This window comes from Drosophila subpulchrella, chromosome 2R, assembly GCF_014743375.2.
Source record: "Drosophila subpulchrella strain 33 F10 #4 breed RU33 chromosome 2R, RU_Dsub_v1.1 Primary Assembly, whole genome shotgun sequence".
Classification (NCBI taxonomy): Eukaryota; Metazoa; Arthropoda; class Insecta; order Diptera; family Drosophilidae; genus Drosophila; species Drosophila subpulchrella.
The window spans coordinates 19245176-19272036 of NC_050611.1; the positions used below are offsets into that span (position 1 = coordinate 19245176).

The following is a 26861-nucleotide window of genomic DNA, read 5'->3' on the forward strand; positions in this document are numbered from 1 at the left end:
TTGCATTTTACACAATATTCGTATTTTATTTTAAAACGGTCTTTTCTTTACACACAGATTGCAGCTGCTTACAATACACTTTGCAATACCTATGCTCCTCAGCTCTATATGGATATGACTTTCAAGGGACCCCCGACTTTGGGGGGACCCTTACTTAGCTTGGCATTTCTTAGCTCCTAACTAATCAACACTCGTCCAACAACTGCTGCTGCAATCTCCTCTTTCTCTCAGTGTAATACATTTTTGCTTTATGGTGGAATAGAATTGTTAATCTGTATACATATATATATACTCGCACTGTGGGTAAGTTTTGTGTTTGTATTTCATTTAAACATTTACATTTATGTAACTTTGAGTTGCAACCAGAATACGTAATACTTAAATACCTGTACGCAGCTGTTGATTATATATTTCATTAAATAGTTAGTGTAAGTACAAGGATTCCTCATAATAAAATGCAAGCGCAAAGTGTATTCAATCTGAAGAACAAATATCTGTAGAGTGTGCCTGATCAACTTGATCTATTTAGAGTTACATAGAGTTTCAAAAGCGTTCGAAAGGAGAGTTCTTTTTTGTTTTGGAAATTCGTGGGCCACTAAAAGATAATGTCTTGAATTGAACCTATCTGATAAAATATCTATTAATTTTGATACCTCTCACTAAGTTAATCTAAATATCACTCGGTTTCGATCTGCATTCTGAATCAATCGGAATTCAGATGGAGGATCCGTAATGCTGACTTGGCGGCGAATCCTTGGCTTCGGGTCTTCGGGTTTCGGTTTGTGGCTCTGGATCTGGAGGTTACACCTCCTCGTAGCTCTTGCATTTGGGCATCGGACCCGACCACCGGCCATCCGGCTGGCATTTGGGCCGTTCGGGCGGACCCTCGTAACTCTGGACAAATCCTGGCCGGCACTGGACACTCAGGTAATCGCCGGCATCGTAGTTAAACTTGAGAGGTGCTATCAGACCGTTGGGCGGATCGCCGGGATAGGGGCACTGCGATTTGCCTGAGATCGTGGATGGTCAGTGGGCATGTCATGCGTGTTTTCAGGTTGTATCAGGTTTCAGATGGTATCAGGTTGTATCAGGTTGTATCAGGTATCAGATATCAGGTATGTATTGATGATTCGTGATCGGTATCGAAATCGGTCGTTTGTTCGGCGGAAATACAACACAAGAGTCATTAATTGGGTTTAGTCTGTGAGCGGGCCCACGAGGAGGAGAAGGAGGATCGGTGGATCGGTGGAGCTGTGGAGCGGTGGAGGCGGTGCGCCGGCAAGGCAATCTCTCCCAGCGCACGCATATACATATATACGTGTCTATGTCAGTGAGTGTGTGGGTGAGTAGCGAGTCTACTTACAAAATGGCGGCGAGTGCGACCACTGTCCGTTCTCCGTGCAGATGATGCTCGACTCGCCCACCAGGCTGTGCCCGTCGTTGCAGCTGAACGTGACCAGGGCGCCCACGGTGAGGCGCCTCTGGCTCAGGCTGGTGCCCCCGATGCGCCCGTTGAGCGGCGCCACTGGCATCACGCACTGGATGACTGGGTGTTGCCATGGGAGTGCCAGTAATAGAGGGTGTTAGAAAGTTAGTAAGGGGGTTGTCTTTAAAAACAAAGGGATATGTGGATTTATGAGGGAGGAAACTTGTAAACCTCTGGGTATTTATTCCCCTTGTAAAGGTTTCCTAAGGAATGCTTTCAAAACATGGGCTTAACGTTTTTCGTTGCATACTTTTATACACCTTTTTAGAAGACTTCTGTAGTAGCCTTAAAAATATGGTAAGTTGTTGTCCGAGACTAAATCTTTTTATTATAATAATAAGACTAACTAAAATTTCTGCTTTTGTATGAACTTTTTAAAGACTACCAAAACATAACAAGGACCTCTGGGTGTTGCCATGGGTGTGCCAGTAATAGAGGGTGTTGGATAGTTAGTAAAGCGGTTTTCTTTAAAAACAAAGGTATCTATGGATATATGAGGGAGGAAACTTTAAAACCTCTGGATATTTAATATCCCTTGTAAAGGTTTCCAAAGGAATGCTTTTTAAATATGGATTTAAAGTTTTTCGTTGCATACTTTTAGACACCTTTAAAAATACTTCTGTATTAGCTTAAAAAGTAATGTAAATTGATATCAAGGAATAAATATTCTTTAAATAATAAGACTAACTAAAATGTCTTCTTTTTTATCAACTTTTTAGAGACTACCAAAGCATAACAAGGGTCTCCCCTTCCAGAACTTGTTTATGGGGGGTTTTGAAAGCTACATTTTTCGTAGCATACTTTTAGAACACCACATTTCCTATAAATATATGATCCTCCCTCATGTGGAAAAACTCTGGATATTTAATATCCCTTGTAAAGGTTTCCAAAGGAATGCTTTTAAAACGTAGGACTTAAAGTTTTTCGTTGCATACTTTTAGACACCTTTATAGAAGATTTCTGTAGTAGCCTTAAAAATATTGTAAGTTGATGTCCGGGACTAAATCTTTTTATTATAATAATAAGACTAACTAAAATTTCTGCTTTTGTATGAACTTTTTAAGGACTACCAAAACATAACAAGGGCCTCCTCTTCCAGAACTTGTTTATGGGGGGTTTTGAAAGCTACATTTTTCGTAGCATACTTTAAGAACACCACATTTCCTATAATTATATGAGGGAGGAAAGTGGAAAACCTCTGGATATTTAGTATCCCTTGTAAAGGTTTCCAAAGGAATGCTTTTAAAACATGGACTTAAAGTTTTTCATTGCATACTTTTAGACACCTTTATAAAAGACTTTTGTAGTAGCCTTAAAAATATTATAAGTTGATGTCTGGGACTAAATCTTTTTATAATAATAATAACTAAAATGTCTGCTTTTTTATGAACTTTTTAAAGACTACCAAAACATAATAAGGGAAAGTTCCAGTACTTGTTTATGGGGGGTTTTGAAAGCAACATTTTTTGTAGCATACTTTTTGAACACCACATTTCCTATAAATAAGCACCCCTTGCAAGATTAATTAGTTCCAAAAAACATAGCAATTTAAATAATCCTATATTTTGGATTAAGTATAATATTAATAGCACCTACTCTTACAAACTTTTGTTTACTGTTATTAACCCTATTTATATTTTGTCGAATTTTAAGAGGTGTGGATATGGGTCTCGCTAGAAAATATAATAAAGTCGGCCCTTGATTTGCTTAGTATCACTGTAGTTGACTTGAAAACCCTTCTATCCATCTTCTAGGTCCCCATCTTTTCCCCCCATAACCCCCGATCGCTCACCTTTGCAACGCGGAACGGGGCCACTCCAGACGCCCGACGGCTCACAGTCCAGCTGCGCCGGTCCGGTCAGCTTGAAGCCCCACTGGCATTTGAACACCGCCCGCCCCCATGCCGAGGTGTTCAGCTCGATCAGGCTGAGGTGCGGGTCGTCCAGCTCCAGACGCGGACACTGGATGGCATGGCAGGTCGGCGTCGGCGATGACCAATTGCCGGAGGCCAGACAGGTGGCGTTCCGGGCGCCGTCCAGCCAGAAGCCATCGGGGCACTCGTAGTGCGCCCGCTGGCCCAGCTTGTTGCCCTCCAGGCGCAGCTTGAGCGGCGCCAGCGGCTCTGTCAGCTGCGGACACGTCGAAGTGGCCACCACGACGGCAATGCTGTTGGTCAGTCCGCGGGGCGAGGTGCAGGTGAAGGTGCCGGAGTCGTTGTTCTCGATGTTCTTGATGCTCAGCCGGTAGCGCACGGCCTTCTCCTCCTGCGACGGCGACCATCCTGCGGGGAAAGAGTGCAAAGGTTATACCATTTGAGTTTGATTTATAGGTTTTAGATGCCAAGTTAATAATACAAAATTATTATTTATTTGAAAATGCCCTGGCCTTCATCGGGGGGCTTTCATAAATCAAACTTAATAGCTTTGCTGAGGGTTTTAAGCTAAACCAAAAACAGGTCATAATATTCTGTTAGTAGAATAACACTTAACCATATTAATTTATATTGCATATATGTAATAATCTAGAATAATTTATATTAAAGAGCGTTTTCAAGTAGTTCTATAGAAATCGTGTTTAAGTTTAAAACGGAATCGAAAATTTCAGAAAACATCCATATTATGGTATTCTGAACTGGGGATGTTTAAAATTTTAATAGGGCCATTTACAAAAATGAAGGTAGTACAAATTTCCCACACTCTTTCATAATTCATTTACGAAAATATTATACAGGCCAGATTAAGAAAATGTTGTAAACATTAGATATAGATAGAGGGGAAGGAAATATCTTAGGGTAACGTCTGGTTAAAACGTGCCTTAAGGTGGCTAATAAGAAATCGTTGACGACCTATCGAAATCTGCCAGTTCCAAGAAGTTCGGGCTCACTCCCCAGTAAGTACGAGTGTACTGAAATGCTAAAATCGATGTGTTATAAAAACCTTATTAACCTAGACCTTGAGTTTACTAAAAATTCCAATATATGTATAATATGTGTAACATACAGGTTACCGAACACCAATAAAAAAAGGTGGAATATTGAGTTTCTTCTTCTGATTATGAATGCAAATACTCGAGGTATAGTGTCTGGTGAATAAGTACTGCACTGGCTGACCCACTCACCTGTGGAATACTGCATGTACCAGCTGGTCCAGCTCCATTCCGGTGTGCCCCTAACCCTCGGATACATGCAGTCCATGAGCACGGTGCTGTGCGGCGGAACGGCCATTACGCCGGAGGGTTCGAAGGAGTGGGAGCCGTTGAAGACCTTGATGCGGATCGAGGGGGCGCTGTCCTCCGAGTAGTTGGTCAGCACGGTGGTGGGGACGCAGCTGGGCATGCGCGGGGCCCACAGCCCATTGGAGCAAAGGACCCTCGATTCTCCCAGCAGCTTGTAGATTCCCAGCTCCTGGCAGCGAGCCTGCAGAGAGTGTCCGTGCGGCAGATCCCATCCCACATTCTGGAGAAAGGGGCAAATCGCAAGCAAGCAGTGTGGGGAAAAGCGAAAGGGTGCAGACAGCCAAGGGGAGGAGAAAGTAAAGAAAGAGAGAGAGAAAGAGAAAGTGGAGAGAGTTATCAAAAAATCAGATGTTCCCGCGACTGGGAAAGTGGCGCTGGTTGCTCTGGCGTGCAGTTCCTCGCGTTCGGCAATCTCCGTGTGCGAGTATCTTAGTATCTGAGTATCTGAGTGTGTCTTGTATCTGGTGACTTGTATCTTTAGTACTGTATCTTTTATACTGGCATTCACTGTGTGTTTCTGTGTGTATTCGTGTTGGTGCTTTTCTGGTTGTGGGTTTCTTGTGGGTGCAATTCTACACAACAGCTACAACGACGACTCACAATTTCTGTATTTGAGAGAAGTGTCGATTTGGATAAGCGCGTTTTACGCCAGCCGCGATTTGGTGGGATCGGTGTCTGCAAGAGAGAGAATCAGAGAGTACCAAAAAAACACACATACTGTAGAGAATCGTTTTTTTTTAATCGTTTTTTTAACGCCCGATTTCGCTCGAGCATCGGCATGCAGATGGTCTTTGGTCACTGGTCTTTGAGATATTGCGATATATTGAGAATTTTATTATTATTTATTGGTGAGTTTTTTTCAGGCTGAGATGAGGATAGAGCGAGCGAGAGAGAGAGAGAGAGACAGGTGCAGGCAGAGAGAGAGAGAGATAGCAGATCGAAGTCAAAATCGATATCGAGGTCGAAATCGGAGCTGAGATCCATCCTATACCCTTGGCAAAAGCAATCGCAGGAGGTCTCCGGAAATCTATAGAACTTATGCATGTACGAGGGCACTCGAGGTGCCTCGGTGTGCGTGTGCTTTGCATATGTATGTATATGTATGTGTTGTTGTGCTGTGGTGGTGGTAGTGCGGCAGCCAGCTGACCCGTCGAAGGATCGTCGACCTTTGACCACTTACCACTGAAATGTTGCGGTAGCTGAGCAGCAAGTGCGTCGGTATCCGGTTCACGTGGCAGCTCTTGTACAGCGGCTGAAACTTCACATTCCCATTATCGTCTGAGGGATGCGAGTTATATACCGATTTGCGGAGGAGAAATATCACCAAATTGTTACTATTATACGTTCCAAGTTAAACATAACAGAGTGCTGCGTAGTGATAAGGTAACTGTAATGCTACTAAAATCTCTACTGATTTTTAAGTAATTTAGAGTAATGTTTTTAAAATCCAGCAAGTGGGTACTGAACCCTGTATATTTTTATTTCTTTTAAATTTAAAAAATATTTATTTTTATAAAGATACTTAAATTTAAACAAATGTATTCCATTTTTCACCAGTAGATATTTTAGAAGCATACATATATAAAGAAAATATTAATCTAAGAACAAATTGAAGATATAATTATTGTAATGTTTTAATATGAATAGAAATATGAAAGCAATCAAAGTAAAAACAGTAATAAATCGAATAATTATTATTGATTATAAAAAATGAGTTCATTAATAAACTAAGAACTGATGGACGAAAATATTATTGTTATAATATGATATCATAAGACAGGTATGTTTTTGGTGTTTTGTGCAAATAATATATTTATCATATATGATACGATACAAAATCAAAAAGTGATTAAAGAACATATGTACGCTACTTTTCGCCGTGTATCTTTAATTGGCGAGCATATTAATTGGGTTGAAATGAAACAACAATCTGATTGTGTGCTGTTATCGATTGTGTACTGATTGTGTTGTCTTTATTTGCGCGCGTAAATAAATGAATTCGCAACTGTTTGTGTGGCTTAAGTGTATCTGTGTATCTGTATCTGTAACCGTAATTGGAGCTATGTATCTGCAACTGCAACTAAGTATCTGTGCTCGAACACTTTAATATTTAATGGTGCATTGTCGAGGGCGTGTGTGGGGGTAGTGATTGTGGCAGTTGTGGTGGTGGTGGTGGTGGTGGTGGCTCACTTACCCTCCTCGTTGGTGGCGCACAACGGACCCACCCACTTGCCCTTCACACAGCGGATCTTGCATAGCCGCCGATCGCCCATGGGGCCGATCTCGCCCGGAAACCGGATTTCGGACACCTCGGTGAACTGCTGCAGGATGTCCACCTCCTCGTCCTCCTCCTCCTCCTCGTCGAACTCCGCATCGTCCGGATGGACGGGCGTGTAGCCGGCCTCCTCGTCGTAGATACCTAGATATTCGAGGCGGGACGAGAAGAGCAGAAGGTGTGGGCGTCGTGAGATGGGCAATGTACCATGCCAAGAAACAGGGGAGGGGGTAGATAGACGTTCAGAGGGGGGATAGAGCAGATAGAGCAAGCATCTAATGAGCCGTCGAACGGCAGGCGAATGAAGATGGAGATGGAGATTGAGATGAGTATGCTAATAAAGTGCCGGCTGGACAATGGAGGATCTTCTAATGCCCCTCTAAGTTGACCCAAAACTCAAGTCGAGTTTCCCGCCGAAAGTGCCAAAGAAGCTGCAAAATCCCAATCCTTGAGTACGCCTCTTGGGCACACACATTAAACCATGAAGAGAAACCCTGGAGCAGCCCATCGAGGAACCACGAGACGTGCGAAAAGTGCTGCCAGCTGAAAAACTTCAATGGGCCGCTCCAAGTGCTTAGATATGCATTAAAAGAAAACCAGAAGGCTGGCGAAGTGGCCACTTAACAGGATACAACTTCATTTCCCCCAGAAAACCCCATCAAAAGCGGCAGCAGCACAAAAAATAAGGGAGATGTGAAAAGGCAAAGATAACACCAAAGATAATATTATGCTGGCTAATAGAAAATGGCTAAAAAAAAGGAAAGGAAAGGAAAGGAAAAGGAAGACGGTGCACGGACAAAGGCTGTGTAGGAGCCTCGGCAAACAAAGGGGCCAAAAGGAAAATCATTCCGGCCAGAACAAAGGGCCAACCGGCAACGGACAACTCTCAACTCTGAACTCCAACCACGACAAAGATATGGACTGGCAAATAAACCATGACCACGCAGCACCGATGGCGAAAATGGGGTAATGAAAAGCCGTCAGAGGTGTTCGGAAAATACTAGAGGATGGGTGGATCTAGAGGGTGGTGCAGGTGGCGAAGGTGGTGCAGGTGTGAATTTGCTGGGGGGATGAGCTATGCCTGGATGCGATGCGATGGCTGTGGCTTTGGCTGTGACTGCGATTAGCTTTTACGAGTATGTTCGGTGTGTCCTCTGCTCTCAACTTCCGTTAATGTTCGGGTGTTCTGGTGTGTGTTCACATGTGTGCTTCTGTTGGTTGAAATGCCCTTGCAAAAGCGGTTTCAATATTCCCCGTCATACATTGTCAAAATGTTGTTACATTATAAAGCTGGAAAGCATGATGAAGCGCTGAAAAGTGCTAGGGGGACAGCTTTTCAATGGCTCACTGGGCGTATACTTAATTTAGGGGTCTAAAAAGGGGTGTATTCGTTAGAGGGGCTCACTAGGCGTATACTTAATTTTAAATTCAACTGGGCGTATACGTATTTTTATGCTACTTTCGTATATTGTATATTGAATTTTCGTATATTAAGACCCCTAAATTCGTATATTGGCATCGTAAAACAATTCACTTTGAAAAATAGTTTCATCAAGCTTTCAGAAAGTTTAGTTTTAAGAAGCATATATGTATACACATGCTAAATTTATGAACTATCATTTTAAGTCTCTTTAAAAATTCTCTCAAATCGATAAAGAGGGAAAAAGCAAGATGGCTCTTTTATTTACTCAATATTCGAAATTCTCCGAAATGGATAAAGTAAGCAAAAAGCAAGATGGCGGACATATCAAAGAGATACCCCCCATATAAAGGTAGAATTGACACTGAGTTTCATTAAAAAGATCATCATATCTTAAAGGTTTTTTTCTATGTTTAGTTTTACATTATAATAATAACCAATATTTCAATATCAGATCAAATTCTGTAAATATTTTTGAGGAAAAACAAAAACTTCTCTCTTATATTGATTGAATTTGCCTTTAAATTTATATCTATATATATATATATCTATCTATCTATCTATCTATCTATCTATAGATAGGATCTTCCCCCATAACGGACCACTTGGGACACTGACACCGCGCGACCTATGACCTTTGCAAGAGCTTTCCGGGCCGGACAGTCCGCCCCCGCTGTGTGATCCGGGATCTGTGTGCCTCTGTGGGGCAGCGCGACACGGACGGACAGACAGACAACGAGACAGCGACAGCGGCGGCAAATTCGTCAAAGGCATTGGGCACTGTGGCATTGCCAGTGTCTGGCCGCCGTGCGGACGCACACTCACCCTTGTCCTTGCGGCTGGTGGTCTTGGAGCTGGAGTCGCCACCACCTTTCGGACGGCTCAGTGCACCCGTGGTCTTGCCGGACTTGCGCTTAACACGTTGCCACAACAGGGCCACTCGTGCACTGCTCGACTGATTCCCGTATTGCTGCAGTTCCTCCTCGTCCAACTGGGGCTGCTGCTCCGCCGGCAGCTGGCCGAGATCGCCCTTGGACTCGGTGCTGCGGCGGCGACGCCAACGCGGGCTCCGGTCACGCTGGTCGAGCTCTGCAGCGTGACTGTCGCCGCGTCGGCGGTGATGTCCAGTGGTCTCCGGATGGTCAAGTTCCTGCTCCGCCTCCTCCGTTTGCTGCCCTTCCTCTAGGACCTTCTTCTTGGCTTGATCCTTCTTCAGGGATTTGCCTTCTTCCAGCACCTTCTTCTTTGGCTTCTTCTTGAGCATCTTAGTGCACTTCTCCTTGCCTCCCTCCGCCAGGCATTTGTTCATTCTAGCCTTCATCTTAAGCTTATGCAACTTCGATTTAAGTTCCCTGTTTGGTTCACGACTCTTCAGGATATCGGCTATATGGACATAGTAGACATCCCCCTCCGCAGCCAGCTTGCTGCCCGCCCAGCGATCCGTTTCCGGCGAGGCTTCTGTATCATGGAGGATGGCATGGCGCTTATAGCGACTGCCACGCCCCCTGCCCGTCTGGCCATTCTCATTTTCGATTCTACGCCTACGGCCCGAACCAGCGCGACGTCTTTTGCCCTGCTTTCGATTGGCATTCAAACGCTTATCCTCTGGGTCCCCATGGGGATCCTCATCGTCATCGCCCAGATCATCGTCGCCAATCAAACTGGCCGCCGCATCGCCCACATGCAAATGGTCGTCGCCCAGGTCCAGGGAATACGGATTGATTACGGCCGCATGATTCTCGTTGGGGTGACGGGGCACCGAGTCCACGAACTCCACATCCGCCGTGGTGAAGTCCTCCGGCAGGTAGACCTGCGTGGTCTCGAATTTGGCCAGCGGCTGCTCCGTCGTCGCTTCCGGCTTGACAATCGTGAAGCGCACATCCGGCGCCCGACAGCCCGGCGAGGCATCTGCGAATGGATAATGGAAAAAGGGAAAATAAGAACACTTGCAAAAAGTCTGAGTTCTAACTAAAAATATATTTGTTGAGGTGAGATAAATTAAAATTAATATTTTAAGTATTAACATAAGCTATTTAATTTCTCTTATTAAAGGTAAAATGTAAAGCTGACTTTTAAACGATTATAGCTTTTTGTAGTTAAGGCCTATTTCTCTATTTTATGGTAAGGTTACAGTTTATCTGTCATAAATGCAAATTCATTTTCTCAATGTGATGTTAACTTATCAAACGACAAATCTTAACAGAGCTTAAGTTGTTTTAAAAGTTGTTGATCACGTAAAGTTTTATAATCACATAGCCTAAGATAAAAACTAATGTAATATTGAGAAACAAAATTTTTCCGTAACAGCAATTTAACTCACTGGAAAAAGGCATTCTGAAATCGGAAAATGTAATATTTTAATAGAAAAAGTTTTTAAAAATAAATCATAAGACTTTGACATAGGCATTATGGATTACGGTTTTGAAAAGTGTTTTGAAAGCCTGCTTTTAGTTATCTTTTAGCTACTGTGTTCTTAAATAAATTAATTAATTCAATACTTTCGATTTGTATACAACGTTATAATTAAGACATTCTTTTCTAACTTATTTAAATGTAGTATTTTATGTTTTTTATAGAAATTGTTTAAATTTACATTTGAAACGCATTTTTAGAAATTGATAATTGCTAATTAATTACGATTTCCTAAAAAGTGTGTAGTTATTCTGGATCTCAAATTAATATAATAATAAATAACTACATAATTTTCCCATAACAATGCCTCAATTTAATCTGGATATTCAAAATTAAAAGTCAGTAATCGATTTTTGCCTCAGTGACGGTTTACCAAAACTTATTCCACCAAGATTGAGGCTTGACTGGAGGTAATGCAATTTCAAGTCTGCCAGAAACTCTTGCCATAATTATTTCATATGTGATCTAATTTAATAACTTAGCCCGGCTGAGAAGAACTTTCCACTTGACGTCGCCAGACTTTGAGTGCCATCGAAATTGCAAATTTCCAATATGCATTTGGCATGCAGGCAAGTAATCAGGGGGCGGAATGGGTGGCAGGAACTCAGGAAGGTCGTGGCCCAAACGCACAGTTCAAGTTTCAATTTTACATGAGAGGTGGAGGCGCAGAAGGAACTCGAGCAGAAACAGAGTCAGAGTCAGAGTCAGAGTCAGAATCAGAACCAGAATCCGGATTTCAGGCAGTTGCAGAGGAGGTTAAAAGTCGTGGCCGTATTTTCCGCCATCTCCATCTCTAGTCAGCTTTTCGTAATCGCCGAAGGCGGTATTAAAGTTTTTCCAGCTCTACTCTCCCTTTCGACTTTTTCTTTATTCCGTAATGTGTCATGTACTTTTCCAGAAAGTAGGTCGAGTGATATGCTACAGCCCAGGCAAATGGAATAACTGAATTTCTTGTAACTGATGAAATGCAATCGCCAATTAGCTGTTGGTACAAATGCAACAGAGTGGCAAAGGAAAAATGTGCCATGACCATTGGGCATTGCCACTTAGTTGATTAAAATTGAAGAATGTAAGCAAACTTTATTTGTATACAAATTTCCAGGCAAGCTGAAGTAGATTTTTATAAGATCTTCATGCTTACACTTGATTTATTTACCTAAGGAAAAGTTTTCTGCCTAAAAGGTGGATTCCGGTTTTGTTGTAATTAAATTAAACCAGTTGACAATTTTATAGCATTTCCTCATACTACAACTTTACACATAAAGAATGATGTAATTGTAGACAACTAATCTTTTGTGTAAGCCTTAGAATACTGCTGAAATGTGTTGCGATTGTATTATGTATAACTAAATCTTACATTTATTTCTTGCGCAGTCCCCTAAAACAAAGGTTTCTCTAATGACTATTTGAATATTTTTGAATATTTGAATATTTACCTGAAAGCTGTATAGGGTATGTTTAGCTTTTAGTATAAAATAAGGAATATTAGGGATAGTTAACATTTTCAAAGGGTCTAAAATTCTTCCACAATGCGACTCAAAGACAATTGCCTCTAATGCGGAACTCACACTGCCCACCAAAAATAGTAAACCAGTCAATCTTGTAAATAGAAATCAATAAACCTCATAGACTGTCACCATTACTCCCCTGATATTGCTGAGATTAAGCCAAACATATGTGTAATTAAGCGAAATAGACCCACAAAAAAATTTTATTTGACCGATTACCAGTAATGGGTTGTATCGATAGAACTCACTGAGCACGACGTGAACTCGCGGCCAGCTGAGCTAGTATACCTACATATATGAGTAGATATAGGTGCTAGGTGTAGTTAATTGCTTAAAGAGAAACTGGTACAATTAAAGCTCCCGTGGAACTTGAGCTGTGAACCAAAAATCCAAACAGTGATGAGAGTGAAGCCCTCCGGTTCGGTTCGACAGCAATGATTTGGCTTTTATGGACTACTGTGGCCATAAGCGTACTCTTGCACTGGCTCTATAAGGTAAACAAAGAATACTATGTTCTGGCCTTCTTCGCCAGAAGAGTTCGTGCCAAGGATGGAAGACCTGTGGAGAGCATAGTTCCCATACCGAAGGGTGCTACTTTGTTTGCCAACTGCTTTGACTTATTTGGAAAAGACCCAGGTGAGCAAAGAGTGAACTTTGACATCGGGTTGCTTATCTCAAAAGTACTTGCGTTTCCTTGTCAGTTGAAATTTTCAGCCACATGCGGCAGTTATCAAAGAGGTTCCAGAATAGTTATGTGGAATATAGCTTTGGGTTGCCCAATTTCCATATTACCGATGCACATAATGCGGGGCATATACTAAGCGATCCTAAACTGATTACCAAGAGCATGATATATGGTTTTCTGCAACCATTCTTGAGGACTGGAGTTCTTACAGCTTCCGGTAAGATTATAATCTTTGTTTATTATGATATATGTAGATTATTTCTTATTGTATCTATTGCAGAACAGAAATGGCACACTCGGCGAAATATGCTCGCTAGATCTTTTCATTTTGATATATTAACGCAGTTTCAACTGATCTTCATGTGAGTACTGAATATAATATAATGTATAACAAGCTATTTAATTTTAGATTTTTAGAGCGGAGAGCTTAAAGTTCGTTCGACAGTTCGAAGACCAAAATGAGTGCATTGTGTCTCTGCCAGAACTTATAGCCAGATTCACCTTGAACAGCATATGCGGTACTTTAATATTTAAAATTTATAAAATATAATAAGGCTAAAAGGAATTTATTTTAGAAACTGCGATGGGCGTTAAACTAGATGAAATGTCGGAGAAAGGCGATTCCTATCGAAAAAGTTTCCAACGAGTGAACGAAGATTTTATGAGGCGCCTAATTAATCCACTCTTTTGGGACGATTGCATATACAACTTGTTTTTTGGTCAGGCTTGTTGCTCGGTCCTAAAAGTGGTTCATGAGTTTTCCAGCGAAATAATAGCCAAACGAAGAATTCTTCTGGAGGAAGAGCTGGAAAATAGACGTGCCACCCAAACGGCCGACGATGATTTGTGAGTATATTTCAATAAAGTTTAGGAACACTAAAAAAATCCATTCCTTAAAACAGATGCGTAGCTAGAAATAAACCCTTTGCCATGCTGGACACTTTGATTTGCGCTGAGAAAGATGGCCTGATTGACAATATTGGCATTTGTGAGGAGACGGACACGCTTATAGCTGAAGGTTATCATACAACCTATATTGGTCTAGTCTTTGGTCTATTGACCATGTCCTTTCATGCTGAAGAGCAGGAACTATGTTACCAGGAGATCGAGGCACATATTGAGGGTAAGATATATAAATATCATCTAAAAGTCCTTGAATTCTGATTTTGTTTACTTTTCAGACGACTTTAGCAACCTTAACATTTGTCAATTAAATAAACTTAGACACCTCCACTATTTCTTAATGGAGACCATGCGACTTTATCCCTCTATTCCTACGATTGGTAGACAGACATTGCAGGAAACGGAGCTAGATAATGGTTTAATTCTGCCCAAGGGTTGTCAGATTAACATACACGTTATTGACATTCATCGCAATCCCAAGTACTGGGATTCCCCTGAAGAATTCCGCCCGGATAGGTTTCTGCCCGAGAATTGCCAGTTACGGCACCCCTACGCCTACATTCCATTTAGTGCTGGACAAAGAAACTGCATCGGTAAGTGCAAATATCTTGTTAAATTCCTCTTCTCATAATACCCTTCACCCACGTAGGCCAGAAGTATGCCATGCAGGAGATGAAAACCCTTATGGTGGTCATTCTCAAGCAGTTCAAGATCCTGCCAGTTATCGATCAAAAGTCCATTGTCTTCGCAGCGGCAGCAACCTTGAGCTTCAAAAACCAAATAAAAGTCAAGCTTGTGAGGCGGAAATCGGATTTATAATGAAATACCATAAAAATCAAGTAGTTTATGCATAATAAGACGCAGCCTCTCTACGAATCCATTCGGTTTAAGTATTTTATTAATTTAAAGTCGATTTGTAAAGTATTTTTTATAAATATGCTATACAAAGTATCATTAAAACAAAAAAAAATGTTTGGATGTTCATAAATCTTTATATTTTTATAATCACAGTCACTAGAACACACCCAAAGAATTCAGGCCGGTTAGTATTAATATAGAATACAAACAAACTATAATAATGTTTTGAGTAAATAAACAATAAAAGTTAATGTGAGCTGTAAGTTGATCCACTATTAAACTAATAGATTGATTAAATCAGACATGAGAAATAAAAGTTAATGGGAGAACATGCCTTAAAGTACGGCCAGCTGAGAGAACGAACAATAAAATATATGTTTCCCGATGAATATCTAATCAGTTCGGGTTTGCTATTTAGTTGATAGTAAAAAGCTCGAGTGGAACGAGTATTGAGAACCCTAAGTCGAAACAGTACTGAGAGTGAGGCCCACCGATCCAGTTCGATAGCGATGATTTGGCTTCTGTGGCTCTGCGTCGCCTTAAGTGTGCTCGTCCACTGGCTCTATAAGGTAAACAAAGACTACTGCATCCGTGCCTTTTTTGCCAGGAGAGTTAATACGAAAAGTGGGGAACCCCTTGATACCGTAGTTCCCATGCCCAAGGGGCAAACTTTCTTTGCCAACTGCTTTGATCTTTTTGGAAAAGACGCCGGTGAGTAGATACTGAGCCCAGACATCAGGTTTTTTTCATTATACTACTTTTAATTACCCGTTTAATATATTCTAAAAGCTGGGGTTTTTAGTCACTTGCGTCAGTTGGCGAGGAGAGCCGGGGATAGTTATCTCTTATACAGCTTTGGATTTCCCAACTATAACATTATAGATGCCCATAATGCGGCTAATATACTGAACCATCCGAATTTAATAACAAAGAGTGTGCTATATAATTTTCTACATCCATTTCTGAGAACTGGCGTCTTGACAGCGACAGGTGAGAATGCAAATTAAAAGCGATTGTAATTATTCATTTGATTTCCATTTCAGAAAAGAAATGGCATACGCGACGGAACATGCTTGCTAGGACCTTTCACTTGGATATATTGAACCAGTTCCAAGAGATCTTTATGTGAGTGCTGTAAGGATAATTCTGAATTCAACGAAATATAGCTCCTTTAACTCTATTTTACCCTTTTAAGAGCGGAGAGCTTAAAGTTTGTTCACCAGTTCGAAGGTCAAGATGAGTGTGAGGTCTCACTGAGAGACCATATAGCCAGGTTCACTCTGAACAGCATTTGCGGTACTTGTATAAGAAACAATATTTTATAAACAGTCATCTATTTAAGATTTTCTTTAGAAACTGCCATGGGAATTAAGCTGGATGAAATGGCCGAAAAGGGCGATCGCTACAGAGAGAACTTCCACCGAATCGACGAAGGTTTTACGAGGCGAATAAGTAATCCTCTCTATTGGGACGATTGCATTTACAAACTGTTTGCAACCAGAGATTATGCCTCGGCTTTGAAAGTGGTCCATGAATTTTCCAGCGAAATTATTGCCAAGCGCAGAGTTCTTCTCGAAGAGGAGCTTGAGTACAGACGATCTACCCAAACGGCTGATGATGATATGTGAGTTTACTCAAAAATTACTTTGCCCACTGATAAGCTTTTCATTTCTGTAAATCAGATCCGTCGCTAGAAAGAAAAGATTCGCTATGCTGGACACCTTGATTTGCGCTGAGAAAGATGGCCTGATTGACAAAATTGGCATTTGCGAGGAGGTCGACACTCTGATGGCTGAAGGTTACGATACCACATCTATTGGTCTAGTCTTTGCAATATTGAATATGTCCCTTTATGCTGAACACCAGGAACTGTGCTTCCAAGAAATCCAGGAGCACATTGAGGGTAATTTAGATCAGTATAAAATTTAAAAATAATATTTATATATTTATTTCCAGATGACCTAAGCAACCTGAATTATGGCCAACTGAATAAACTAAGCCACCTGAACAACTTCCTAAAGGAAACCTTACGTCTTTATCCCTCTATTCCCATCATGGGTCGTCAGACGATACAGGAAACGGAGCTAGACAGTGGTTTACTCCTTCCGAAAGGTTGTCAGATAAATATACATGTCTTTGACATCCATCGCAATTCCAAGTACTGGGATTCCCCTGAAGAATTTCGCCCCGAGAGATTCCTGCCCGAAAATTGTCAGAAAAGGCATCCCTATGCCTACATTCCATTCAGTGGTGGACAAAGAAACTGCATAGGTAAGTGAAAATTTTAATGATATTCCAGGCACTTATCCTATCCATATATTATCCCTCACCCACGTAGGTCAAAAGTATGCCATGCAGGAGATGAAAACCCTGTTGGTAGTCGTTCTCAAGCAGTTCAAGATTCTGCCCGTTATCGATCCCAAGAGCATTGTCTTCCAAACGGGCTTAACCCTGCGCTTCAAAAACAAAATAAAAGTCAAGCTTGTGAGGCGGAATCGCGTCTAGTGTTTATCGATTTAAGGATATTCCTCATATATGTATTCTCACTAAGTGCCATTCGATTTAAGCACTTTTCTAGTACTAAACGTCCAAGTAACCCTGTGTTTCCATTGTTAATCGTTAGAATCGTGGTTAAGCAATAAAAGTTAAAGACTAAACATTGATTTGAAAAAATGACACAAGTTTATAGTATATGTAACAGAAAATATGATATAATAGCAATATACTTGATTCCTAAACCGGTTGTTCGATGCAACTACTAAAATTGCATATAAGGCGAAGCCGTATTATTATTTTTTGTGAACTCGACCACAAATCGGCGCTAGCAGAGCGTAAATATCTGTATACTATATGCAATCTAATCAGTTTCGGCTGTTTATATGTGTTATTATAAGACAGAAAACCGGCTGATAGTAAAAGCTCCCCTAGATTTGTGATCAGTGCCGTTGGAGGTCTCCGTGAGCGTGGTTGACCAATAATGATTATCTTGTGGCTGGTTATTGTCTTTAGTGTGCTGCTGCACTGGCTCTACAGGATCAACAAGAACTATTGTATTCTATCTTTCTTCTCCAGAAGAATTCAATCGAAAGATGGTACACCTGTGGAGACCATAGCTCCCATACCCAAGGGTAAGACCATTTTCGGCAACACTTTCGATTTGTACGGCAGAGACCACGGTGAGTAATACCAACAGACCGAACCTTGACCTCAGATAATACCCATTATCTTTTTGCCTGTTAACAATGAGTGTGCAGCCGGTGTTTTTGAACACTCCCGCGAACGAGCAAAGCAAATGGGAACTAGCTATATTGAATATTTAATGGGAACGGCCATTTACAATGTAATCGATGCGGATACCGCGGATAATGTACTCAACCACCCTAATCTAATAACCAAGGGACTTGTCTACAATTTCCTACATCCATTTTTGAGAACGGGTTTGCTGACATCAACTGGTGAGTTTAAGGTTTCTCCGCTTGGTTCTCTTAATTATATTTAATTACAGGTAAAAAATGGCATGCACGTCGCAAGATGCTCACCCCGACATTCCATTTTAATATATTGAATCAGTTCCAGGAGATCTTCAAGTGAGCTTTCAAATTATAGTAGAATTTAAGAACTAAATTATAAAAATCTCGTTTATAGAACGGAGAGTGTTAAGTTTCTTAAACAATTCGAGGGTCAAGATGAGGAAACTATAACATTACACGATGTTATACCAAGATTCACACTAAACAGTATTTGCGGTGGGTTTTCTTTTATTATAATTATGAGAAGCACATTTTAATTTAATATTATTATCATATCTTTAGAGACTGCCATGGGTGTTAAGCTGGATGAGATGGCCGAGAAGGGCGATCGTTACCGGGAGAACTTCAGTCAGATTGAAGATTGTTTCATTCGCCGTTTGAGCAACCCTCTTCTTTGGGGCGATACACTGTTCAAAATGTTTGCGGCCAAAGATTATGCTGCTGCCCTAGATGTGGTGCATGGGTTTTCCAGTGAGATTATAGCTAAGAGAAGGGTTTTGCTCAAGGATGAGTTGGACAACAGACGGGCCACCCAGACAGCTGACGATGATGTGTAAGAACATTATTACTTAACTGGCTTTAAAATAATATTAAGAACTCTGTTTACTATAGATTTGTCCCAAAGAAGCGATTCGCCATGCTGGACACCCTAATTTGCGCTGAAAAGGATGGCCTTATCGATCACATTGGCATTTGTGAGGAGGTGGACACTCTTATGTTTGAAGGTTACGATACCACCTCAATTGGACTTATCTTTGGTCTGATGAACATGTCTTTGCATCTCGACAAGCAGGAAATATGCTACCAGGAGATTCAAGACCACATAGATGGTTAGTTAGGACTACCCCTCTAGTAGGAAACTCTTAGCCTTGTTAATTCTTTCAGATGACTTGAGCAACTTGGACGTGAATCAATTGAATAAGCTTAAATACCTGGAGTACTTCATGAAGGAAACCATGCGCCTGTTTCCGTCGGTTCCCATTATGGCTCGTGAACCCGTTCAGGATACAGAGCTGGCTAATGGTCTGATTATTCCGAAGGGTTCTCAGATTACCATTCATGTATTTGATATTCATCGGAATGCCAAGTACTGGGATTCGCCTGAAGAGTTCCGTCCGGAGAGATTCCTACCGGAGAATTCCCAGAACCGTCACACCTACGCCTATATTCCATTTAGTGCTGGTCAAAGAAATTGTATTGGTAAGTGAAAAATACTTTTCTTCTACTCCATAACTCAACTTATAATCGTTTCCTAGGTCAAAAGTATGCCATGCAGGAGATGAAAACACTTATGGTCGTCCTTCTCAAGAAGTTCAAGATTTTGCCAGCCATCGATCCCAAAAAGATTATTTTTCATACGGGCATAACTCTGCGCACCCAAAACAAAATTAAAGTAAAGCTTTCAAGACGGAAATAGATATAGTGCCTAGCAATTCAATGATGTCAAATGCTTTAAGTATTTTTTTTTACCAAAGTTAGTTATGACTTTGCATACAATTCTGTTCACATAAAAATGTACAAGCTACAACTTGGTCTATTTTTAAATACTCACTGTTTATAATGCACTTTTTAATAAATGGTTAGTGGTATAGAAAAGCAAAACATTTTAGAGTGTATATACATTTATAAAATGAAGTCCAGTACCATATAATTATTTGTTGTGAGCTCGAGCAAGTGTTCTCACATAATATATGGGAGACAATCTAATCAGTCTCGGCTTTTATACCGGTAATTTGTATATATAAAACCGGCTGATACTGATCTCAGTGATCAGTGTGGTGAGACAGATCCGTGGATGCGGTTGTTAGAAAATGATAATCTTGTGGCTTGTCGGAGCTTTTATTGTGCTCTTGCATTGGCTTTACAGGTTCAATCAGGATTACTGCATTCTTGGGTTCTTCGCCAGAAGAATTCGAACTAAGGATGGGAAGCCCGTAGAGAGCGTAGCCCCCATGGTCAAGGGTAAAACCATTTTTGCCAACAGCTTCGATTTGTACGACAAAGATCACGGTGAGTTATTAAGAAATCTTTCTATTCTAGCTTATCTCTATAAGCTTCTGGGGGTATTTCTCTGTCTATATTCTAATTGTACCCCTCAGCTGGTGTTTTTCAGCACTCTCGTGACTGTGCAAAAAAATTGGGTGAGAGCTATTTAGAATATGCGATGGGGACGGCGGTTTACAATGTTATCGATGCGCAGAATGCGGAACATGTACTTAATGATCCGAATCTAATAAACAAGGCAATATTATACGATTTCCTACATCCGTTTTTGAGAACGGGTTTGTTGACATCCACAGGTGAGTTTGAATTTGGATTCACTCTCATTTTTATTTTAACTCATGAAATAACACTTTCAGGTAGAAAATGGCATGCGAGAAGGAAGATGCTTACTCCAACGTTTCATTTTAACATACTGAATCAGTTTCAGGAGGTATTCAAGTGAGTTTGAGCAGTTGTTTCAAATACATATTGAGAATCTATATTTTTAGAACGGAGAGTCTGAAATTTCTTGAGCAATTCAAGGGTCAAGATGAAGCAATAATCTTATTGAACGATGTTATACCAAGATTTACTCTGAACAGTATATGCGGTAGGTTCTTAAATGTAATAAATATCAGTTGCACATTTTTATTTTAATTTTATAAACCATATTTATAGAGACTGCCATGGGTGTTAAGTTGGATGAGATGGCCGAGAAGGGAGATCGTTACCGGGAAAGTTTCAGTCAGATTGAAGAATGTTTCATTCGCCGTATGAGTAACCCTCTGCTCTGGGTCGATACACTGTTCAACATGTTTGCGGCCAAGGATTATGCTGCTGCCCTCGATGTGGTCCATGGATTTTCCAGCGAAATTATAGCAAAGAGAAGGGTTTTGCTAAAGGATGAGCTGGACAACCAAGGAGCCACGCAGACCGCAGATGATGAGGTGTAAGAACATTATTAACTATCATTGAAACAGCTGTTGTATATCAATTTACTATAGATTCTCCACAAAGAAGCGCTTCGCCATGCTGGACACCTTAATTTATGCTGAAAAGGATGGCCTTATCGATCACATTGGCATTTGTGAGGAGGTGGATACTCTAATGTTCGAGGGCTACGATACCACCTCAATTGGCCTTATATATGGTCTTATGAACATGTCCTTGTATCCCGACAAGCAAGAAATATGCTTCCAGGAGATCCAAGAGCACATAGATGGTAAGTTAGGATAGTTAGTTAAAATAACATTCTAAGGCTTTTAAAACTTTTTAAGATGAGTTGAGCAACTTGGACATCAATCAGTTGAACAAACTGAAATACCTGGAGTACTTTGTTAAGGAGACCATGCGACTATTTCCTTCCGTTCCCAGCATGGGTCGGGAAACCAATCAAGAAACGGAGCTGGCTAATGGGTTGATTATGCCGAAGGGTTCCCAGATTGTCGTTCATGTTTTTGACATTCATCGCAATGCCAAGTACTGGGACAACCCAGAAGAATTCCGCCCGGAGAGATTCCTACCGGAGAGTTCCCAAAACCGTCACACCTACGCGTATATTCCATTCAGTGCTGGTCAAAGGAATTGCATTGGTAAGAAATCTTGCTTTACTAAAAGTAATGCTTTACTATCTTCTTTGTCTAGGTCAAAAATATGCCATGCAGGAGATGAAAACTCTGATGGTGGCTCTACTCAAACAGTTCCAGATTCTCCCAGTTATCGATCCCAAGAGCCTAGTGTTTCAATCGGGAATCACGCTGCGAACTCAAAACAAAATTCACGTGAAGCTTGTGAGAAGAAAGTGACTGGGCTATAATGGAAAGGATTTAATCCAGGAACTGTGTTGGCCATAAAATGCATTTTACTATGCTTTAATACCCTATCCTCATCTCTCTTTTCTTGGGTGTAAAAATGTCCCTGTGACTGGCTTATGGCCGATAATCGTTGGCATCTCGACAGCTGCCGCCCTATAAATCATTCATGCACTGGCGGGCTAAAGCAGTTCCCTTTTATTCCTATACCTACAGCCATTACCATTCCAACTCCCATCTCCACACACAGTGGGAGATCTCTGCTGTTTTCTATTCCTATTTTTGAGGCAGCCCAGGAAAAGTCAAGTAATCTCTGTCTTTTAGCCCACATATATGGGGGAATGCAAATGCATAATGCGCTGGCGACTTTTTGTCATTCGGTTTCACTTCCTCGACTTCTGTGCAGGCTTCCCACCGACTTCTTTCTGCTTTAACTGCGATTTTGACAGTTCGTTACTGAGTTATACCATTTGCATGCATAATGCAGATTCAGCTTTGTTCTAAGCACATAAAATGTGGCAAAGAGACATGTGACCATGGGCTTGCAAAACGCACGAGTTGTGTGCACTGAAAGAAGTTTGGGCGTTTTAAAATCTAAAATCTGCGAAAAATCTGAAATACCAAAGAATGTTATTTTAGGTGTCTAAAAGTATGCAACAATATTTTTAAGCTCAGAAGTACCATGCATTAATTTAGAAAGAAGACTATCCTTTATTTACTGCATACTTTTAGGCACCTAAAGTGATATAAAAGTTATTTAAAGACCCTAGAGATTTGGGTTTGTGTGGTACTTGAGATATTTTGTAAACCTATAGGGCTTACACAATTCAATTCATAGTTAAACTCCAAATATGTTAATACTATATTGATCAAAGTTCACTACACGAGATTCTCTGGAATAGGTTCACTTGGTCATGTTTTGCATGTTATTGCTGTCTAAAAATAAGCGAGCACAATCATATTTCTATTTTTACTTCCTTTTTTCAGAATCCTTGTGTGGGGAATGCAAAATGGGAACTTTAATCAATGTAAAATAGTAAAGGTCCAATTTGGTAACACAGTGCCATTGGATACTCATATTTTTTAGTGTGTGCCCGACTGTGCAACTTCATCATCCATCCCGGGGGCTCAGGATTTATGGGACAGGACATGGAAAATGGGTGAAAGGCAGCTCGGTTGGTCTGTCAGTTTTAGCTGCTACTTCGGTTATTGCATATTTCATCACTGCTCTCTGTGCTTGTGTTTCGACGCCATAAGTCAACATTAAATGGATTCCATTTGTGAGTCATGTAAATTAAATTCCATTCGCTTTTATATGTGCGCCGAGCAAATGTTTGAATGGTATGGAAATTGAAACGGCTGGCTTTGTACCAAGGTTACCCCTATATTTGCACCCCTCACCTGACAGCCAACAAAAAAAACTGCGCAACAAAAGTGAAACTACAGCCGAAAAAACAGGAGTCGCAATATCTGCCAAACCGAAAAAGGAAAAATGCGCACTTTTAGCAGACTGAAGGCTAAAACCCCAAAGGCTCAACAGCTGGCCCTGTCGATATGGCAGGGGAAATTAGAAGGCAACTGGAGGAATGGCGATGTGGAGGCAGAGTGAATTAATTACTTTATGCGCATCTGCGTGTCGTTGTCGGGCACTTTACACTTCCCCCGGATCCCTTACCCCCAAGTCCACATCCACCCATCTCCCTATCCAGTTTTTTCCCTTCCTTTTGCAAAACTCACACATGACGCTATTAATTTCTATTACCGGCCTCAGACGGCCTGCCATACTTCATTACGAGCTTTCGTGCAATTGCCTTTTGCTCGAGCTACCTTTCATTTGTTCCCTTTTTACACTCAGAAAAATGGAAGGAAATATTGGAATAAGCAGTCTTAAGTGATTATCAAATCTTTAAAATCTCTTCAGGTACCAATAATATTTTAATAAAATATTACTACTCTAATACAATGTACTAAAGAATATAAATCAGTAGTCTTCAAGATATGTTCACAACAAGATATGATTTTTAAATTATTTAAAATTGTTTATTAACAATTGTTTAACAATTAAAATATTTTAATGAAAATATATTTATTCTATTTAATGTTTCCAACACATGTTTCACAACCCTTATATTCAAGTAAGCTAGCACCTCATTTTAGGTTCAAGAACAAAACTATCTTAAAAACATAATTAGGTTCGTTCTTTTTAAAGTTTGACTCAATTTTTTTGCTTTTTCCATTCGTAGTTTCCATACCATGTATCAATACCTTTCAATATCATTCCTCAAATTTTCACAAACCTTTATTCAAGAAAACTGGAACCTCATTTAAAGTTTAAGAAGAAATCTATCTCAAATACATAATTTGGTTCATCGTTTTTGAATTGGAATATATTCATTTGCTTTTCCTCATCATAGTTTCCATAACATGTTTCAATAACTTTCAATATTTTTCCTTTCCATTTTATTCAAGAAAGCTAGCACCTCATTTTAAGTTCAAGAAGAAAACTATCTTAAATACATAATTTGGTTCATCGCTTTTAAATTTGACTCAATTTATTAGCTTTTCCCCTTTGTAGTTTCCATAACATGTATCAATAACTTTCCAATCTCTTTCCTTGAATGTTAACAACCCTTTATTCAAGAAAGCTAGCACCTCATTTTAAGTTTAAGAAGAAAACTATCTTGAATGAATAATTTGGTTCATCGTTTTTTAGTTTGACTTAATTCATCAGTTTAACCTTTTCATAGTTTCCAAAACATGTTTTAATAACTTTCCAATATTTTTCCTCGATTAATCTCAATCCTTTTATTAAGGATAGCTAGCACCTCATCTTAAGTTCAAGAAGAAAACTTTCTTGAATACATAATTTGGTTCATCGTTTTATAATTTGACTCAATTCATTAGCTTTTCCTTTTCGTAGTTTCCAAAACAGTTTCAATAACATGCACTCTATTTCCTTTCCATTTTGTTCAAGAAAGCTAGCACCTAATTTTAAGTTCAAGAAGAAAACTGTCTTCAATACATAATTTGGTTCTTCGTTTTTTAATTTCCTTTTCGAAGTTTCCAAAACATGTTTCAATAACTAGCAATCTTTTTCCTTTAAATTTTATTCAAGAAAGCTAGCACCTCACTTAAAGTTTAAGAAGAAAACTATCTTGAATTCAAGATTTGTTTCATCGTTTTTGAATTTAACTCAATTTGTTAACTTTTCCCCTTCGTAGTTTCCATAACATTTATCAATAACTTTCCAATCTCTTTCCTTGAATTTTCACAACCCTCTATTCAAGAAAGCTAGCACCTCACTTTAAGTTCAAGAAGAAAACTATCTTGAATAAATGATTAGGTTCATCATTTTTGATGCAGAACTTTTCCCTCAGTGTCCCCTTTTTCGCGCTGCCCTTGCTTGTTTGTTGATTCTGATTGGGATTAAGGTTGCCCATGGGTTCTCGGTTCGCTTTGATTGCCTTTGTGCCGCAGATGCCGTGAAATATTTCATTTGCTGCCAGTTATTTGCTCTTGCGCTCTGCAATCTTCCAGTTTCCTGTTTCAGTTTCATTTGTGCTACGCTTTTGCTTTTCTTTGGGATTTATTATAGTATTTTTTATTTGTTTTACGGATTGTGCGTGTGTGATAATCGCTGGCGAAGCCTGCCGTTTAATAAAGTGTTTTTTGGGCAACGCAATGACCGAGTTTGAGTCCCATCATAATTTATTAACGATTTCTGTTGGCCCAGAGCCCAGTGAAGGTCAAACGGAAGCACACGTGGGTTGCAATGGCAATTAGGACCGAAACTGAAACTCACCTGGCTCGGATGTGGTGCTGGTCTCAACGGGCTCCGTGTTGGCATTGCTTTTGTCCAGGACCAGCAGCAAAACGGTCAAGGATATGAAAGCCCAGAGCGGCTTGTGGCGCATACGCTGCCTGCTCCACATGTCCAAGGATCAGATTGCAATGGCCAGAATTAAATATGTTTTATGTTTTAAGGTTTCAAGATTTTATCAAGTCTTCTCCGGGAGAGAACGTATCACTGCACTTTACGAGTTTACGAGTCCTTCTCGATGGGGCAAAAATAGAAAACCACTTGGCCAAGTCACACAAACACTGGCAAACTCAGTCACCCACACACTGGCACACAGTTATACATATGTGTGTGTGTGTTTTTTTTTTTTGGCTTTAAAGTTTCACTTTTATTGTAAGTCCTTTTCGGCTTTATCCTTTTTCCCAGCTGGCAAGCTATCCTGGCGAGTGACGACAATCGAATGCTCCGAATCCTGCGGGCCTCTCGCTTTTATAGCGCTCGTTGGATTCTGCGCAGCTTCGGCTCCGCTTCGTTCAGTTGCATTCGGCACTCGGCTCCTGACGAAGGATCTCACTGAACGAAACTCCTGCCAAAGGATGTCACGTGCATTTTGCCGGCAAATCGTGTCTGTTTTTGTTTTGGTTTGGCCCCATGTTTTGCTTAGTTGCTGTTGCTGTTTTTCCTCTTTTCCGATTTTCTCCTCTCTTGTAGCTTTCGCTTTTCCCCGTGTGTCGGTGTGTGCGTGCCCTTGTAACTCTCACGTAGCTTTCCTTTTTCCCACCCCCTTGGCACCTCGAACACCCAACCCATCCTACGGCTACAAATGAAGTTTTCCGCTTGCTTGCCACGTTGATTAAGTTACTTTCCAGTTTAAAACTAATTTAATTATACTCTCCCAGTGCCGCCAGATAGGTTTTTGCTTCGGCAGTGAATCAATCACAGGAAATCAATTACTAT

The 26861-nt window shown here is 40.5% G+C and overlaps 3 protein-coding genes across 4 annotated transcripts; 2 read left to right on the forward strand and 1 right to left on the reverse strand.

The window, feature by feature from the left end:
- LOC119551838 (locomotion-related protein Hikaru genki) lies at positions 1–26370 on the reverse strand. Of its 2 annotated transcripts, XM_037861408.1 has the most exons (9): positions 25908–26370; positions 9241–10323; positions 6915–7139; positions 5901–5998; positions 5321–5395; positions 4604–4940; positions 3279–3767; positions 1364–1546; positions 1–1010 (listed from the first exon to the last, which is right to left on the reverse strand). In XM_037861408.1, the coding sequence occupies exons 1-9, from the start codon at positions 26035–26037 to the stop codon at positions 802–804; spliced, it is 2829 nt and encodes a 942-aa protein (XP_037717336.1). In that variant the 5' UTR covers positions 26038–26370; the 3' UTR covers positions 1–801. The 2 variants fall into 2 exon arrangements, with proteins under 2 accessions (XP_037717336.1, XP_037717337.1); XM_037861409.1 differs by lacking the exon at positions 5321–5395.
- On the forward strand, positions 12745–17451 carry LOC119549471. The gene is made up of 16 exons (XM_037857572.1): positions 12745–12971; positions 13037–13237; positions 13301–13382; positions 13438–13538; positions 13596–13866; positions 13923–14143; positions 14202–14516; positions 14573–14737; positions 15214–15492; positions 15571–15771; positions 15825–15906; positions 15977–16077; positions 16135–16405; positions 16464–16684; positions 16738–17052; positions 17120–17451. Exons 1-16 carry the CDS (start codon positions 12770–12772, stop codon positions 17284–17286), a joined length of 3195 nt encoding a protein of 1064 aa, XP_037713500.1. The 5' UTR covers positions 12745–12769; the 3' UTR covers positions 17287–17451.
- On the forward strand, positions 17707–22176 carry LOC119549472. Its single transcript, XM_037857573.1, has 16 exons — positions 17707–17957; positions 18036–18236; positions 18287–18368; positions 18427–18527; positions 18594–18864; positions 18924–19141; positions 19197–19511; positions 19568–19725; positions 20120–20321; positions 20411–20611; positions 20672–20753; positions 20804–20904; positions 20973–21243; positions 21299–21516; positions 21572–21886; positions 21939–22176. Exons 1-16 carry the CDS (start codon positions 17759–17761, stop codon positions 22097–22099), a joined length of 3096 nt encoding a protein of 1031 aa, XP_037713501.1. The 5' UTR covers positions 17707–17758; the 3' UTR covers positions 22100–22176.
- Positions 26371–26861: the final 491 nt, after the last annotated feature.

Coding starts and splice junctions, on each gene's coding strand:
- LOC119549471 (XM_037857572.1), top strand. CDS start 12,770: ATGATTTGGCTTTTATGGACTACTGTGGCCATAAGCGTACTCTTGCAC. Junction 14,144..14,201: donor GATCGAGGCACATATTGAGG/GTAAGATATATA, acceptor TTTACTTTTCAG/ACGACTTTAGCAACCTTAAC. Junction 14,738..15,213: donor TGTGAGGCGGAAATCGGATT/TATAATGAAATA, acceptor GATAGTAAAAAG/CTCGAGTGGAACGAGTATTG.
- LOC119549472 (XM_037857573.1), top strand. CDS start 17,759: ATGATTATCTTGTGGCTGGTTATTGTCTTTAGTGTGCTGCTGCACTGG. Junction 19,726..20,119: donor TAAAGCTTTCAAGACGGAAA/TAGATATAGTGC, acceptor TGCGGTTGTTAG/AAAATGATAATCTTGTGGCT. Junction 20,905..20,972: donor TACTCTGAACAGTATATGCG/GTAGGTTCTTAA, acceptor CCATATTTATAG/AGACTGCCATGGGTGTTAAG.
- LOC119551838 (XM_037861408.1), bottom strand. CDS start 26,037: ATGTGGAGCAGGCAGCGTATGCGCCACAAGCCGCTCTGGGCTTTCATA. Junction 4,941..5,320: donor TTCTCTCAAATACAGAAATT/GTGAGTCGTCGT, acceptor CCCTTTCTCCAG/AATGTGGGATGGGATCTGCC. Junction 1,011..1,363: donor GTCGCACTCGCCGCCATTTT/GTAAGTAGACTC, acceptor CCACGATCTCAG/GCAAATCGCAGTGCCCCTAT.